The 16,698-nt window shown below is 41.3% G+C and overlaps 1 protein-coding gene across 5 annotated transcripts in view; it reads right to left on the reverse strand.

The window, feature by feature from the left end:
• Positions 1-1,584: 1,584 nt before the first annotated feature.
• The window catches only part of piezo1 (piezo type mechanosensitive ion channel component 1 (Er blood group)), a 312,347-nt gene continuing 297,233 nt past the window's right edge, over positions 1,585-16,698 (reverse strand). For 4 of the 5 annotated variants that reach the window (XM_063067069.1, XM_063067071.1, XM_063067068.1 and 1 more), the window contains 6 exons: positions 15,593-15,685; positions 14,187-14,359; positions 13,451-13,573; positions 7,865-7,944; positions 4,313-4,517; positions 1,585-2,954 (listed from right to left, as the gene is read on the reverse strand). In XM_063067069.1, coding sequence (XP_062923139.1) covers positions 2,705-2,954; positions 4,313-4,517; positions 7,865-7,944; positions 13,451-13,573; positions 14,187-14,359; positions 15,593-15,685 — 924 coding nt within the window. In that variant the 3' untranslated portion in view covers positions 1,585-2,704. The remainder of the gene's footprint in view (positions 2,955-4,312; positions 4,518-7,864; positions 7,945-13,450; positions 13,574-14,186; positions 14,360-15,592; positions 15,686-16,698) is intronic. The other variant, XM_063067072.1, reaches the window with a different exon arrangement.

Genomic DNA, 16,698 nt, shown 5'->3' on the forward strand with positions numbered 1-16,698 from the left:
TCTGTCTGTACAGCTATCATTGTCAGTGTAACCGGCTCACTAAACATGTTCAGAATCATGGACACAGCGTAGTGATTCCATCCACAGCTCCAGCTGAACAGTGGGACTCAGTCAGTCAGTGAGGAGCAGATACACTTCTGCACATGCCGTGACTTAGCACTCCAGAATTCCCACATTTAACAGTAGGACCATGCACTTCAAGAGTCCCAAATTCTCCTGCCATGTTCTTTAGTTTAGAGTTCTGTTTCTGCTAGAAAACTAAACTTCCTACTTTAAACACCAACTACTGTAGTCCAAGAACTTGAAAGAGTTCGAGTTACAAAGTACCTAACATTTGGATACATCCACTACCATGTGCTGTAACCTTTACTTATGCACATGAAAGTAGCAAAATTAAAATGCTCCCCTGTTGCTGCTCACCAAAGCCCACACTCTGAAAGCTCTACAATCTGCTGTGCATAACCCACTTGTGACTTCTGAATCTCTGCCTTTATTCACACAATAAGCTCCCAGTCCAAGCAACAGAATTTAATTAATTTCAATTGAAAAGGTGACAATTACAATTAAAAAGAAAGGATCCCACTTTAAGGTGCCTTGGTTACCTGCTCAATTGAAGACTGCAAGCTTCAGCCTAAAAAAAAGTCTACAAAAATTAAAAGGCAAAGAAAAAAGGATGAACATAATAAGGTGTGAAATAATTCTACCTTTTTCACATTTATAAATCATGTCACTTGCAGGATCTGTTTCATTCTATCTGAAACTGAAGGCATTGCATTATTTTCCTGCACTCTTGTTTAATACTTAAAGATTTTATCATCCTTGGTAGAAAGTAAGTTTATGCTGAATGTAATAGACACAAATGAAATTGAATAGATTACAAGTAACAAAATTTTCAAACAGAAGAAATGATATACATATTTATATTTAAAAAGTTATAGACTTTAATTATAATTATATTAATTAAATCACTAAGGGGAGTAATAAGTCATGGTTTATCTTAAGAGTAAACTATTCAATTGCACACTGAACTTCTATATCCTGCAGCTTAAACTAGGTCACCAAAGTCCATGGAACATTTACAGCCTTTGGTTTCTTACATACTTTTAAATTTCAAGTTATTTCTTCGAAGCAAGGAGAGGAAGATCTCCAGAGGAAATGGTTAATCTCAATAATTGAGCTGCAAATCCTTGCTTACGAATCAATTGTGAATAAAATATTAAACTTTTATTAAGCGCTTTAAGTAGGATATTTGCTTCCCTCAGTAATTTAGAATTTTGCCTGAACATTTCCGCATTATTGAATTTTGTATTAATAATAATAATGTGATTTTAGCTGAGCATATTGCAGTCTGTCAGATTTGGATTTGACAAGGAATGCTAGAAAGAAAGAGAAATCTCAAATCAGATTGGAGATGCTTTGATTTTAAAATTTGTTATTCCCTCATCCAATAACAAAGAAAATGCCATTAAACTTTAAACACAAGGTGATTAAAGATATGTTAGCTTGTGTGCCAGCTGTCAGGCTGACCTAGACAAGGAACCAATTTTCTTTTCACAATTAGGAAAATACACAATCATAGTCATTCAAATTATTTCTTTAATTTAGAAACAAAGTATCAATATTCCTTACAAATACTTTTTATTTATATAATATATATAATATATGGATATTCTGTAATTACAATCAACTGCAACATGACTTTAACAGTTTTATTACTGGTTTTTTTGCACAAAAGCCCTAAAAGTTATTCCAAAATAGTAATTTTATTGCAGCCAGATTAGAGAAAGAATCAAAAGCACTTTCGGAAAAAGACACTGGGCCATAAACTCATCAGTTTGAAATATGAAATAAACAAGAAAAAGAAGAAAATGGTCATTTGATACAACTATGATGTTGCAGTGTCACACTGTCATAATGTTATTGAAGCAATTTGACTTCCTACATCTAATCTGACAGCCTTCCACTGATTGTTCTCACCGTATAAAGTTTTGATGAGTTACTCTGGGATTCCTTATCTACATCTACAGTGTTTCATGACATCAATAATATTTCTGAACAAATGATCTTCTGGCAAGCATTTTTTTTCCAAAAATATTCTTTTTTAAAAAATATAAAAATGTGTCAATAACGCCTGAAGTCTCAACTTCCTTGAGGTTTGTTTGCAGGACTGTGAACAACTTGAAACTTTGTCCATCATGAAGTACAACTGTATTGTCAATCTTCCTCAAGTGTCCTCAAGCCCCATGAGACCAGCAATAGGTTTAGTTCTCCCAGTTGCACTGGGTAAACAACCTGTCCTGTCACTCTGACCCAAACTACATAGCTAGTCAAAATGAGCATTTAATAACACAAAAACTCAGACCAAAGATAGAAAGAAGACAGCCTAGTTTCTCCCCTGTTCAATACACAGTCTTAAGCAATATAACATTGCCATTGATTCATTTCAGAGTTTAAGTACAACTCCGTGGATAGTGTTTAAGGCATTAAGTTCATTGTACTAACACTAGTGAAGGAAAATCTCTTCTCCAGAAATGAACAATTGACTAAAGACAGCATAAGAGGTTTGTGACCATCTGAGGTAAATTTGTAATCAAACAGGATGTGCATATTCATCTCGGCTCAGTAGAGAGGAATGAGAGTGCCAGAAGGGGAGGATAAGATGGGGACAAAAGCAGAAAGAAAAAAATACAAAGAAAGAGTATTGTTAATCCTTCTCTCTAGTCCACTTAATCATTGTTTCTGGTGATCTGTACAAGAAGATTAGCTTGGCATAGAGCTCTTCTTCCACTTCCAATTCTCCATTCTCTCTCACAAGGAAAATATCATGGCAGAGTTTTAAGATACGATCCACACAAGGCAGCTCCTCAAACATAATAGAATAGGAGATCTCACTGAAGAAGCCTCGCACAAACTTCCCAACAACCAGCACAATTGAGATGTAAAGACCCATTATTCTGAAAAAAAAAGAAGAAAATCCAGGTAAGGCAAAACAATCCAATTCAGCAAGACTCCCCATTTGGAAATATGATCAACATTGGATTGAGGTAATACACATAAAAAGCTGGAGGAACCCATCAAGCCAGAAAGCATCTATGGAAAAGAGTAAACTGTCTCCGTTTCGGGCCGAGACCCTTTATCAGTCCTGATGAAGGATCTTGGCCTGAAACGTTGACTGTTTATTATTTTCCACAGATGCTGCCTGGCCTGCTAAGTTCCTCCAGAATTTTGTGTGCAACACTTTGATTTCCAGCATTTGCAGATTTTCTCTTGATTGTGATTCAACATTAGATTGACTCTCATTCAATAGAAGACTTTTTATTTCATGTCTCTTAAAGCCAGGTTGCACTGGGAGAGCTTTACAGAACTGTAAGCTCTCGACAAAGCAAGTATACAGCCAGTCTCTCATACCTGCAGATTTAAATCATTTATTATATTTTTTGTTCATTTTTTATTATGCTCTTTATACTTAGTGCTTTTTATGCTGCATTGGACTTGGAGTAACAATTATTTCATTTTCCTTTCTACTGTGTACTGAACAATGGCAAACTATCTTGAATCTTAAAAAACGTTGTTCACCTGTAGTTGTGCTGCCCAACATATGGTGGTCCAGCTTCTTTTTGTGAGGTGGTGCTGTGTTCCAGCTACCCCCCAGACAGGAGTACATTTAACAGCAGAACTCAGGGAGATCTGAAGGAACCTTCCCTCAACTACACCAATGCCTCAGAATTATTTCATCGGCTTAGGTGATGTGGAATGTCAGAAGGTAGAATTTTTAAACTTACTAAGTACCTAATAACACTTTTGAATAAAAATATTACTATTCGCTAAAATAGGTGAAAATTGTTTATCAATTAATTTACATATCGGGTGGATGAAGGGAAGGGTTATCACTGGTAATTCTACGGTTCTGTAAATTGCAGGTTCCTTTGATTGAAGACGTTAATGAAGCCACTCAGTGAGACAGGAGAAGAGTAGAGTCTTTGGTACAGTTGTATCAGTATGCTACCGATTAGGAAATATTTATTAAGTACATGTCTGAATCAAGCACGTGCCTTCAACGTCCAAAGAAGTAGAAAGATTAAATAGCCATATCATAGATTAACAGCACTAAATCCGTCTTTGAGCTTAACCCATATTTACTAACTTGCTTTAAGTAAATGTTGAGATATGACTTTAATCAAATTAACTAAATTCATAATATTTAATCATTTTCATTGCTACTGCATTCATTACAGTGTAGAATGTTTTATTAGAGTTTTGCAAGATAAAGAAAATGACGACTGATGATGTTATATTTATAGAAGAATCTTACCCATGTCCAGCGAGGAAACCGAGGCTCGGTGGGCTGACTTTGTCACTAAAGATGACCATCTGCAGTTCATTACACTTGTTTTGTTTACATTTCTTCGTTTTGGTCTGTATCACCCACCACTCCAAGATAACATCGGAATCATTTGCATTCTTACCAACATGCCTTTGCAGTTCCATTGTCACATTCAGATAGCTATTTTCATGCTCTGTCAATAGTGAAAAGTTGTTCATGAATTAGTTTAGAAGAAGAAAAAGAATCATTAGGTTTAACTGGCCAATTGAGATTCTTCTTGTCAATTACAAAGGACAGAACTCCACATGGAGTACTTGCTGCTGGTACTGTCATTGAAAGTTTTATCACTGTATAAAAGTGATGATGGTCAGTACCACAGCAACACAATCAATTTACACGTCTAGCTGCAAAGTCATAGGGTGAATTCAGCTACAGTTCTTCTTTGAATCAGAATTCTCATGCTTCATACACGTGGGATTTCTTATTGACTTACAGTGTTTGCTTAAGATAAAGTTTTAGCCATGCATTCTATCATCTTGGTCACGTGAGTGGCTGTCTCGGTAGCTTTTCCTGTGATCGCAAGACCCCTTTGGACATTGTTAATCTGACTTGCCACAAGTTCGATTCACTGATTTTCTGGATGCGAGCAGGGACGGATGGAGGGGGCTTAGTCCTTGGTCATAGTGAGGATTGGGCCTGAAGCCATGTGTGGCTTGTTTGCAGCCACTCAGGGTGAGGGGACTTCACCAGGGGCCGTGTGGCACAGTGTCCAGAACGGAGTCGGAGCCGCCCTCCCATGGTTTTGCTCGACAGAAGACAAGCTCTGTTGCGGCCGCCTGCAGATTTTTTAGTGTCTCTCAAAGGACCGGGGCCTCAAGCTGCGGGGTCACTTGCTTTTCAGCTACTGGAGGTGATGCATCGCACTCGTCCTGGGGTGGCATAGCGCAGATGTGGCAACTGAAGATTTTAAATACACTGAGGGGTCTGGACTATATCCATGTATATTTGTCTGGTTCTGTTTTTACCAATATTCTATAAGTGCTTGAATATACAAGGGACTAGGCCTCAAAGCCGCGGGTTCGTCTGGCGGGAGCCGGGGCAAGGACTGGGCCTCAAAGCTGCAGTGTTGCCTCGCCAGCGCTGGGGCCGGTTGGGAGATGATGTTGGTGAATGGGGTTCTGGACTGTATATCTACATGCGTATTCTACATTGTAATTTTACTGATATTCTGTAATGTGTTTGTTGACTTGTATGAATCAAGCCACGGCGTGGCGGGGGGTGGGGGAGAGGGAGGTGGGCCTCGAGACTCATATTTCATGATTGTGATCTTCTGTGTAAATGTTGATAATGTGTCTTTGGCCCTTAATCCCGCAGTAACACTGTCTCATTTGACTGTTTCATATATGGTTAAATGACAACTAAATTTGAATTTAGACCCATTGTCTCAGCTTGCTCCTGCCCCACCAACCTCATTTCTGCATACCTCGACACTGTTTTATCCCCCCTTGTTCAATCCCTTCCCACCTATGTTCATGACACTTCTCACACTCTGGAATCCATGTTCCAAGCCTATAGTGGTATCTGTCCCCCACTTTTCCTTCGCTACATCGACGACTGCATTGGCACTGCTTCCTGCATGCATGCAGAGCTCGTTGATTTTATTAACTTTGCCTCCAACTTTCACCCTGCCCTCAAGTTTACCTAGTCCATTTCCAACACCTCCCTCCCCTTTCTAGATCTTTCAGTCTCTATCTCTGGCGACGGTTTATCTGCTGATGTCTACTATAAGCCTACGGACTCTCATAGCTACCTGGACTATTCCTCTTCCCACCCTGTCTCTTGCAAAAGCGCCATCCCCTTCTCGCAATTCCTCCGCCTCCGCTGCATCTGCTCTCAGAATGAGGCTTTTCATTCCAGGACGAAGGAGACGTCCTCCTTTTTTAAAGAAAGGGGCTTTCCTTCCTCCACCATCAACTCTGCTCTCAAACATATTTCTCCCACTTCACACACATCTGCTCTCATCCCATCCTCCCTAGGAATAGGATTCCCCTTGTCCTCCGCAGGGATCGCTCCCTACACGACTCCCCTGTCCATTCGTTCCCCCCCTCCATCCCTCCCCACCAATCTCCCTCCTGGCACTTATCCTAGTAAGCGGAGTAAGTGCTACACGTGCCCTTACACTTCCTCCCTCACCACCATTCAGGGCCCCAGACAGTCCTTCCAGGTGAGGCGACGCTTCACCTGTGAGTCGGCTGGGGTGATATACTGCGTCCGGTGCTCCCGATGCGGCCTTCTATACATTGGCGAGACCCGACGCAGACTGGGAGACCATTTCACTGAACATCTACGCTCCGTCCGCCAGAGAAAGCAGGATCTCCCAGTGGCCACACGTTTTATTTCCACGTCCCATTCCCATTCTGACATGTCTATCCACACCCTCCTCTGCTGTCAAGATGAAGCCACACTCAGGTTGGAGGAACAACACCTTATATTCCGTCTGGGTAGCCTCCAACCTGATGGCATGAACATTGACTTCTCTAACTTCCGCTAATGCCCCACCTTCCCTTTGTATCCCTTATTTATTTATTTATTTATTTGCTTATTTATTCTTTTCTTTTTTTCCCCTCTCTTTTTTCTCCCTCTGTCCCTCTCACTATAACTCCTTGCCCATCCTCTGGGTTTCCCTCTCCCCCTTTCTTTCTCCCTGGGCCTCCTGTCCCATGATCTTCTCATATCCCTTTTGCCAATCAACTGTCCAGCTCTTTCTCCATCCTTCCCCCTCCTGTCTTCTCCTATCATTTCAGACCTCTCCCTCCCCCTCCCACTTTCAAATCTCTTACTATCTCTTCTTTCAGTTAGTCCTGACGAAGGGCCTCAGCCCGAAACGTTGACTGTACCTCTTCCTATAATTGCTGCCAGGCCTGCTGCGTTCACCAGCATTTTTTATGTGTGTTGCTTGAATTTCCAGCATCTGCAGATTTCCTTGTGTTTGAATTTAATTGATTTGAATTTTGACATTCATGAAATCAAACGCACAAAATGACTTGGGAATAAGATAAAAAAGGAAAGGTTATAGAATAGCAAACATGAGAAAATCTGCAGATGTTGGAAATCCAAGCAACACACACAAAATGCTGGAGGAACTCAGCAGGCCAGGCAGCATCTATGGAAAACAGTAAACAGTTGATGTTTCGCGTTGAGACCCTTCCGTCAGGACTGGAAAAAAAAGATGAGAGGTCAGAGTAAGAAGGTGTGGGGAGGGGATAAAGGTTATAGAATATGTTCATCTTTAGTTCTAGAAAAGAAACAGCTTTCCCCTGGATTTATTTTAATCTTTTAATGAATCTTAACTAACTATAAGCTGATTCAAGATATTGTTGAAGTGCTCATTTGACCACATTATACCAAAGAAAAGCTAAGGTCTCCTATTAATATACAAGTTTAGGTTAATTACAGCAGAGTATTATGTCAGTAAATATTTTCAATTGTCATTTTAAAACTGGGTGAAATTTCCACCTAGATTTTAAAAAGTGAGTTTACCTGGATACATCTGTTCAACAGGTTTGGCATCAGGTCCATTTGGGGCTCTAATATACTTTGGCAATATGTGTGGAATCAGTCTGTAACAGTCAAAGCAGCATCAGATTAACATAGTCTGTTTGTTGTATACAAGCAAGTCTGTGGTATAGCACCCCTAATGGGGAGTAATGCTGAGTGACAATTTCACAGGAAATGTGAACATCATGAAGCCCATTCACTAAACCTAGAGGAGTTAAGTTACGTTTACTCTATAAGTTTGCCTCACAACTAATACACAATCAACCATCACACGTCAAATTTCGTTTTAAGCAATTGGAATTAATATGCAAACTATCTTCCACATACAAGTCATTTCAGCATCCAAAAATATTTGGTCATTACTTTAGTTTCCAGTCCTTGACCATAGTCAGCATTTTGTACTCTTCTATAACCTTTGGAACAGGGGAAAAAGAAAGCCAGCTCACTCTGAGGCACTCAGAAGCTGCTACATCATTCAATAAGACCGTGGTTGAATTATGATTGAATTCATACTGCAGTTTGAGAGGGAGAAGCATAAGTCACATGTATTAGTATCGCAATGGAATAAAGGGAATTACAGAAGAATGAGAGAGGAGCTTGCCCTGGTGGATGGGATGACAACGGAGCAGAGTTGGCTGAAGTTTCTGGGAATAGTTCACAAGGTGCAGAATAGGTATGTCCCACAGAAGTCGTCCTCAAATGGCAGGGCTAGGTACCCGTGGCTGACGAGGGAAGTTAAGGACTGCATAAAAGCCAAGGAAAGGGCATATAATGTAGCAAAAGTGAGTGGGAAGTTGGATGATTGGGACATTTTTAAAATCCAACAAAAGGCAACTAAAAAGCTGCAAGAAAGGAAGAGATGAAATGTGAGGGCAAACTAGCTGATAATATAAAGCAGAATACTGTAAGTTATTTCAGTTATATGTAACGCTCAGCTATATTGGCTTATATATGTCTAGGGGAAAACCTGCCCAGCACCTGCCTGAACGCTTCCCACGGAGTCGGTTGCCGCACCACTGCGGCCCAAATCAATCCCAAACATCAATCGTCAGCCAGCACACACAGTACGTTTTATCAAGTACACTTTATAGATATTACTAAGTATGAAATTAATATAAATTCGATACAGGAAAGGAAGTAATGGGAAAAAAAATGCGCCAGACTTATCAAAGCCCAAATTCTTCATGCACAACCGTTGGAGCTCAATAAATTCCAGACAACCACCCGGATCCTGTTGACTCACGGCTCGGGACCACCCGGAGTGATCGACCGGAGCCTTTCCGCACGTCCGCCGTCCTCCCCGTCTCTCCTCCGACTCCCCGTCTCCCCTCTGACTCCCCGTCTCTCCTCCGTCCCCCCATCTCTCCTCTGACTCCCCGTCTCTCCTCCGACTCGTCTCCCCTCCGACTCCCCGTCCCTCCTCCGACTCCCCGTCTCTCCACCGTCCTCCTCGTCTCCCCTCCGACTCCCCGCCTCTCCACCGTCCTCTCTGTCTCTCCTCCGACTCCCCGCCAAAAACCCCCATCTCTCCTCCGACTCCCCACCAAAACCCCCGTTCCCACTCATATGAGACAGCATTATCACCCAAAAAAACAATAACATGGACACCCATTGGCTAATAGCACCCTGCTATCTGTATTAACCCAAGCAAACGTCTAGCTAGAGACTTTCTCAGCATTTAACATAACAAAGAAGCCATTTTAATCCACATACACAGCAATTTAAAAGATTAACATAACAAAGAAGCCATTTTAAATTTAACATACAAAAAAAAGAGACCCCGTAGATATATAAAGAATATAAGTGAGGTGAGAGTTGATATTGGACCACTGGAAAATGATGCTGGTGAGGTAGTAATGGGGGACAAAGTAATGGCAGATGAACTTACTAAGTACTCTGCTTCAGTCTTTACTGTGGAAGGCATTCGTTGTATGCCAGAGGTCCATGAGTGTCAGGAAGCAGGAGTGAGTGCCATTGCTATTATAAAGAAAGAAGTGCTGGGCAAACTGAAAGGTCTTCAGGTGGATAAGTCACCTGGACCAGATGGACTATATCCAAGGGTCTTGAGAGAGGTTGCTGATGAGATAATGGATGCATTAGTCATGATCTTTCAAGAATCACTTGATTCCGGCATGATCCCAGAGAACTGGAGAATTGCAAATGTCACCCTACTCTTCAAGAAGGGAGGAAGGCAGAAGAGAGGAAATTTTAGGGCAGTTAGCCTAACCTCACTGGTTGGGAAAGAGTTGGAGTCCATCATTAAGGATAAGGTTTCGGGGTACTTGGAGACTAATGATAAAATAAGTCAAACTCAACATGGTTTCTGAAAAGGGAAATCTTGCCTGACAAATCTATTGGAATTCTTTGAGGAAGTAACATGCAGGATGATAAAGGAGAGGCTGTGAATGTCATTTATTTAGATTTTCAGAAGGCATTTGATAAGGTGCCTCATATGAGGCTGCTTAACAAGATAAAATCCTATGGTGTTACAGGAAAGATACTGGCATGGATAGAAGAATGGCTGGCAGGCAGGAGGCAGCGAGTGGGAATAAAGGGGGCTTGTCTAGTTGACTGCCTGTGACTAGTGGTATTCCTCAGAATACTGGGATCCCTACTTTTCACATTGTTTGTCAATAATTTAAATAATGGAATTGATGGCTTTGAGGCAAAGTTTGCGGATGATCTAAAGATAGGTGGAGGGCTAGTTCGTGCTGAGGAAGCAATGCAGTTGCAGCAGGACTTAAGACAAATTGGAAGAATGGGCAAAAAAGAGGCAGATGGAATACAGTGTTGGGAAATGTATGATAATGCATTTTTGAAAAAGGAACAATAGTGCGGACTATTATCTAACTGGAGAGAAGGTTCAAACATCAGAGGTGCAAAGGGATTTGGGTGTCCTCGTACAAGACTCCCAGAAGGTTAATTCACAGGTTGAGTCTATGGTAAGGAAGGCAAATGCAATGTTGGCATTTATTTCAAGGGGAAAAGAATATAAAAGCACCAGTCAGGCCGCATTTGGCATGTCAGCAAAAACACTCAGAAACTTCTGTAGCTGTACCATGGAGAGCATTCTGACAGGCTGCATCACTGTCTGGTATGGAGGGGCTACTGCACAGGACCGAAAGAATCTGCAGAAGGTTGTAAATCTAGTCAGCTCCATCTTGGGCACTAGCCTACAAAGTACCCAGGACATCTTCAGGGAACGATGTCTCAGAAAGGCAGTGTCCATTATTAAGGACCTCCAGCACCCAGGGCATGCCCTTTTCTCACTGTTACCATCAGGTAGGAGGTACAGAAGCCTGAAGATACACACTCAGCGATTCAGAAACAGCTTCTTCCCCTCTGCCATCGGATTCCTAAGTGGACATTGAATCTTTGGACACTACCTCACTGTTTTTTTAAGAAACAGTATTGCTGTTTTTGCACATTTTAAAAAACCTATTCAATATATGTAATTGATTTACTTGCTTATTTATTATTATGTTTTATTTTATTTATTTTTTCTCTCTCTGTTAGATTATGTATTGCATCGAACTGCTGCTGCTAAGTTAACAAATTTCACGTCACATGCCGGTGATAATAAACCTGATTCTGATTCATATTATTGGAAGGATGTGGAGGCTTTGGAGCAGATGCAGAAATTGTTCACCAGGATATTGCCTGACTTGGCTTTAAGGAGAGGTTGGAAAATTTTGGATTTTCTTCTCTAGAATGTTAAAGGCTCAGTGGTAACCTGACGGAAGTAAATTTAATTATGACAGGTATAGATAGGGTAGATAGTCAGAATCTTTTCCTCCCACGGTGGAAAGGAATAAGGTAAAAGAGGGAGATTTTTAAGAAGATTTATGAGGCAAGTTTTAAAAAAAAAGAGTGGTAGGTGTCCAAATTGGTGGAGTGACGGTGAACAACTTGAGGTATGCAGATGATTCAGTGTTGTTAGCCAAGACTGAGGATGAGTTATTCAGAATAGTAGGTAAGATAAATGCTGAAGGAGAACGATTTGGAATGAAAATAAATGCTGCAAAGACGAAGATGATGGTAGTATCACGGAAGAAAGAAGTCCCCAAAATCAGTATCAAAATTAATGGCGTAGGCATAGAGCAAGTCAAGAAGTTTGTGTACTTGGGACAGATGGTTACAGAGGATGGGAAATGTGATACAGAAATTAGATGAAGGATTGAGATTGCAAGATCAACGTTTTGGAGCCTGAGTGACATGCTGTGTGGCAAGACGTTGGACTTTGGGCTGCGTTGTAGAATTTGGAAATGCTACGTCTGGAGCAGTCTGCTGTATGGAGTCGAATCGTGGACCTTATGCAAGGAAGCACAAGGACGACTGGAGGCATTTGAAATGTAGTGTTTAAGGAGAATGCAGAAAATTAGATGGGTGATGAAGGTCAGTAATATGGAAGCATTGAAGAGAGTGAGGAGAGAAAAGGAGTTGCTGAAGAATGTGCAGAAAAGGAAGCTGGAATACGCCGGGCACTTGTTAAGAGGTGGTGGACTGCAGAAATTGTTATTGGAAGGGATGATAGAAGGAAAGAGGGAAAGAGGAAGGCAGTGAACCACGGTACGATAATGAGGCAATGGACTGGGTTGAATTACGCTGAGGCCAGAAAAAGAGCGCAAGATCGAAGAAGATGGAGGTGTATAGCCGCCAACCCCAGATTCGGGATGGCACCACTGACTGGTAGGTGCCTGCAAAGCTCAGTCAGAGGAGGTTGTAGAAACAGATACAATGGTGATGTTTCAGATACATTTAGATGGGCATATGAACAGGCAAAGGGAGGAGACAGATATAGATCACATGCAAGCAGACGGGATCAGTTTGAATTGTTGTTATGGTCAGCACAGGCATGAGGGGCCAAAGATCCTGTTTTTCTGATATGCTGTTCTATGACATTAGTGAGACTAAACCAACAATTCTAAAGACTCAGGCATCACTATTTCGCAATGATCAAAGTAACATTTCAAAAGTATTAATAAAATAGAAATGACACATTGAACTCTATAATCCTGCCTTAATTTGTATTAGAGATATAAGAACAGTGATTCCAGGGAAGCAGGTTTTATCCTGTGAGAAACTGAGAGGGTCTGGCCCCTAAGCACTGGAGTTTCAAACAACAGCAGGCAATCTATTACAGGTTCTGGAGTGGGTAAAAGAGGATATTTCTTCTCACTGGTGAATTTGGAATGAAGAAGGGTAATTTCACCACAATGGATAGTTGTTTTACATGGCAATGAGGAGAAATTTCTTATCTGGTGATTGTAAATCTTCTTACTTATCTACTACAGAGAAAAGATCCTTAGAAAAATATCAGATTATTCATGTACTCCCTGAAGTTATAAATACTTGCAAAAGGACTTGAGTTATTTATTTCCAATAGCAACATTATGCACCAGTAAATTTTTGAGTCCTGCCTTTTCATATCCCTCCAATTAGCCGCCTCCATGGTCAAGAATGTGTGAATCTAATTACTCTCAAACAGGTCACCGTTAAAATCAGTTCACATCCAAGGTCACCGCAGAACCAGCAGTATTCAAACTAGAAAGATAAATAAAGACGTACACTGGTTCCTTTCGAGTTCCCAGGAGAAGACCTGCCAATTGTTTTCGCACAGGGTTTTCTGGTTTTAGGTCAATGGTGTGCTTCTCTGAGGCTTGTTCATGTTTTCCACCTAGAGTTAGGTCTCTGAAAGCAAAGGTACCAAATGTTCTTAATAATTTAAGTTAAATACACTGTTATACAATTGTAAATTATATGTATTTTATAAATAATAAAGTTCAGTTAAGTCCTCATTATTCTGTTTAATTTTAAACACTTTAAAATATCTTTAATGTCATTACAAGCGTAGTTTAACTGCGCCTGTTCCATCTTCTACCCAATTTTCCCCACTGGTCCTATGAAGCACTCTCCTCCCACCAACTGGTCATGGTTGTGGGCCTGCTGTGAGTGTGGAGGTGGTGTGTGAAGGACCTGCATTATGGCACACAAACACGCTACAGGGTTGATTCCTCTGAAAAGCTGACACACAATGGACTGAATAGACACTGTACACTTGCTGGTGTAGATGCAGCCCGGGAATGTGGTTCAGGTGAGGTAGATGGCTGACTTGCACTGGCCAAGCATTGGAACCTAATACTGGGTATCAGTGAGCAAAGTTAGTGGCAGGGAATGGGTGAGCATGTCTGCAAGAAGGGTTGGGGTCTGCAAGTGGGAACAGCTATTCTATGGTTTGGCTGGAAGGATGGAGGTCAGAGGATGACTAGGCTGAAGGCTGAGATGATATTAAAGATGGTCTTACCTCTGAAATGACCACATTAGGCGAAGAGTCATCACTGAATTGTTGCTGTTGAGCTCATCAATCATTGCCCGGCGACTAGGTGGACTAACACTCCACAGTGACCCCGAACTTCCCTCAATATGTGCCGTCATGACATCTTCATAACTATAGAGTGTAATAAACTGCATAGCAGTCTTCAGGAGCAGAGATGAGAGGAAACATTCAGGTGTCAGGAATTATGTTGCTGCCAAACCACTAAGCTGATAAGTTCACTGGATAAAGTACTCGTTAAAGATTGTATGTACATCCACAAAATGCAAAAAAGAAACACTAACAGCCAAGACATTCAGGTTAAGTCAAATATCCTGATTGTAAAAGCTTACATGCAAGAAGACTGACATGTCAGAGACAGCCCAAACTACCGTTCTCTCATGTGTGAAGGAGCAGCTGTATTCAGAACTGTTAGACCTCATAATGCAATAGAAAGTCCTACTGCTTGTTTCACAGGATGAAAACTGTGCGGGATTTCTCAAAAAGAAACTGGTAATGTCTTTTGCTACCACAGATTATAGTTTTGTATCAGTAGGGATCCTTCTTGTCCCATTCACTGAGGCACCATTCTATTTCCTTTCCTCCTATCTAACCCCATTCACATTGAGTTCATACGCCTTCCCCATCTTCATACAGACATACTTTGCTCCCACTAGCATACAGTTTTGTCCTTTGTGGAAAAAGTTGGGGTTGGGGTTCTTACCAATAAAGAGACCATTCGGAGCTTGGAGTCTTGAACCTGGTGGGTTTCCCCCCACAGTTCAAAGATGTACCAATGAGCAGGTTAATTTATCATTGGAAATTGTCCTGTGATTAGGCTAGTGTTAAATAGGTGGGCTGCTAGGCTGTGCCATTGGGCCAGAAGGGCCTTACTGCACTGCATCTCCAAATTAACCATTCTCCTCCCACCAAATGGTCATGGCTGTGGGGCTGTAGTGTGTGTGGAAAATTGAGAGTTGGATACAAAAGCAGCTTCTTTGAGTGCTAAGGCCAACAGCAGAGAGGAAGGTCACATCCATGAGCATCTTACTCCCCATTTACTTCTGACTTCTGCCATTCAGCGGCAAGCTTCTTTTGCATTCAACTCTCAATTTTCCATCTAGAGGGGCTGGTATATGTAGCATGGCACCATTTATTTTAATAGGATCACCAACTTAGAATAGAGAAGTGGATATTTTAGTTTATCCAACTTCAGAATATAGTGCCTGATGAGAGGATCTCCCCAGAAGCTTTCTACAAGGCTAGCAAAAAGTCGTAATGTTAGGTCTTTGGTTCTTTCTTGTTTCTGCTGATGGAAGGAATTGGCTTAGAAATGTTATACTTGCTTTGTGCCCACTGTAGATATGTAACATCAAACAATATGCTTGGTAACTTACTGAATTGCGTGCAAACATTGAACAGAGGTCATTATATTCCTTTTGGCTGAATGGTTTGAGTGAATGTTGTTGTGCACTCATTGTAAACAGAGGCTGCGGGTATAACAGTAAAGAAATGTGTGTCATATTAATTAAATAGATTTTATCAGCAATACAAGTTTAATATTAAGCACCGTTGTTTTATTGCAATCCATGCAATTTAAGGCAACATCTGCCCACAGCAACAGGGACTGAATCTCATGGTAAATCAGAGATTGGATAAGAGTAGTAGCCAAAATTTGCTCCATGCTGATTTATTGCAGGAGATACATTAGGCCCAATAACCCGAACATTAGCTGTATTATGAAACAATTTATTTTGCTGGGTCGCAGTCATCTGCATGACCCAAGGCTCCTACTCAGAGTTCACCAAGGAGGGATTGAAGAGGGAAAAATGATGTAGCTTCCTTCTCCAAGGATCATCACCTTGTCATGATGGAGAGACCTGAGAGTTCCTCAGATCCTGAAGGCAATGCCATCTGGAGTTTAGCTCCTGGCAGGGTCACCCATGGTGGTAAGGTCAAGAGGGAGGTACCAGACAAAGAACGATCCAACCAAGACCTCAATGTGGGAGTTGGCAGAAAATGATGCCATATCACAATGGCAGTGAAAATGGAGGAAGAGTCCCCAGTGGTCTTGCACTCCACGCCACGGGACCCTGACCCCGATCTGTCAAGGTCCACATGGTGGCTGCCCATGCATCAGACTCCCCGTGTTAAACAAAGTCACACTCAGCTGTCCTCCATTAAGGCAACCCCTCAGGAGAACATCATACTTGACATGGGAGATTGCCTTTTTACATTGCTGTAGCAATAGCAGGCAAGCTGGCTAACAAGAAAAACCCATGGATTAAGTCTTTTCCAGGACACCGTGTACTAATGCCTAATAAGAGCAAATTGTTTTCCTAACAGGATTCTTGAGGTTATGGTGGAAAATTATAAGCCAGTGAGTAAAGGAGTTATGATTTTCCAAAAGGCTGTAGGAAGGAGGCTAATTTAATGAATCATGTTAGGTCAATTACCTCTCATCTTTTGTGCCTGGACATTCCTGGTAACAATTCCCTGAAAA

Source organism: Mobula hypostoma, chromosome 14, assembly GCF_963921235.1.
Source record: "Mobula hypostoma chromosome 14, sMobHyp1.1, whole genome shotgun sequence".
NCBI lineage: Eukaryota > Metazoa > Chordata > Chondrichthyes > Myliobatiformes > Myliobatidae > Mobula > Mobula hypostoma.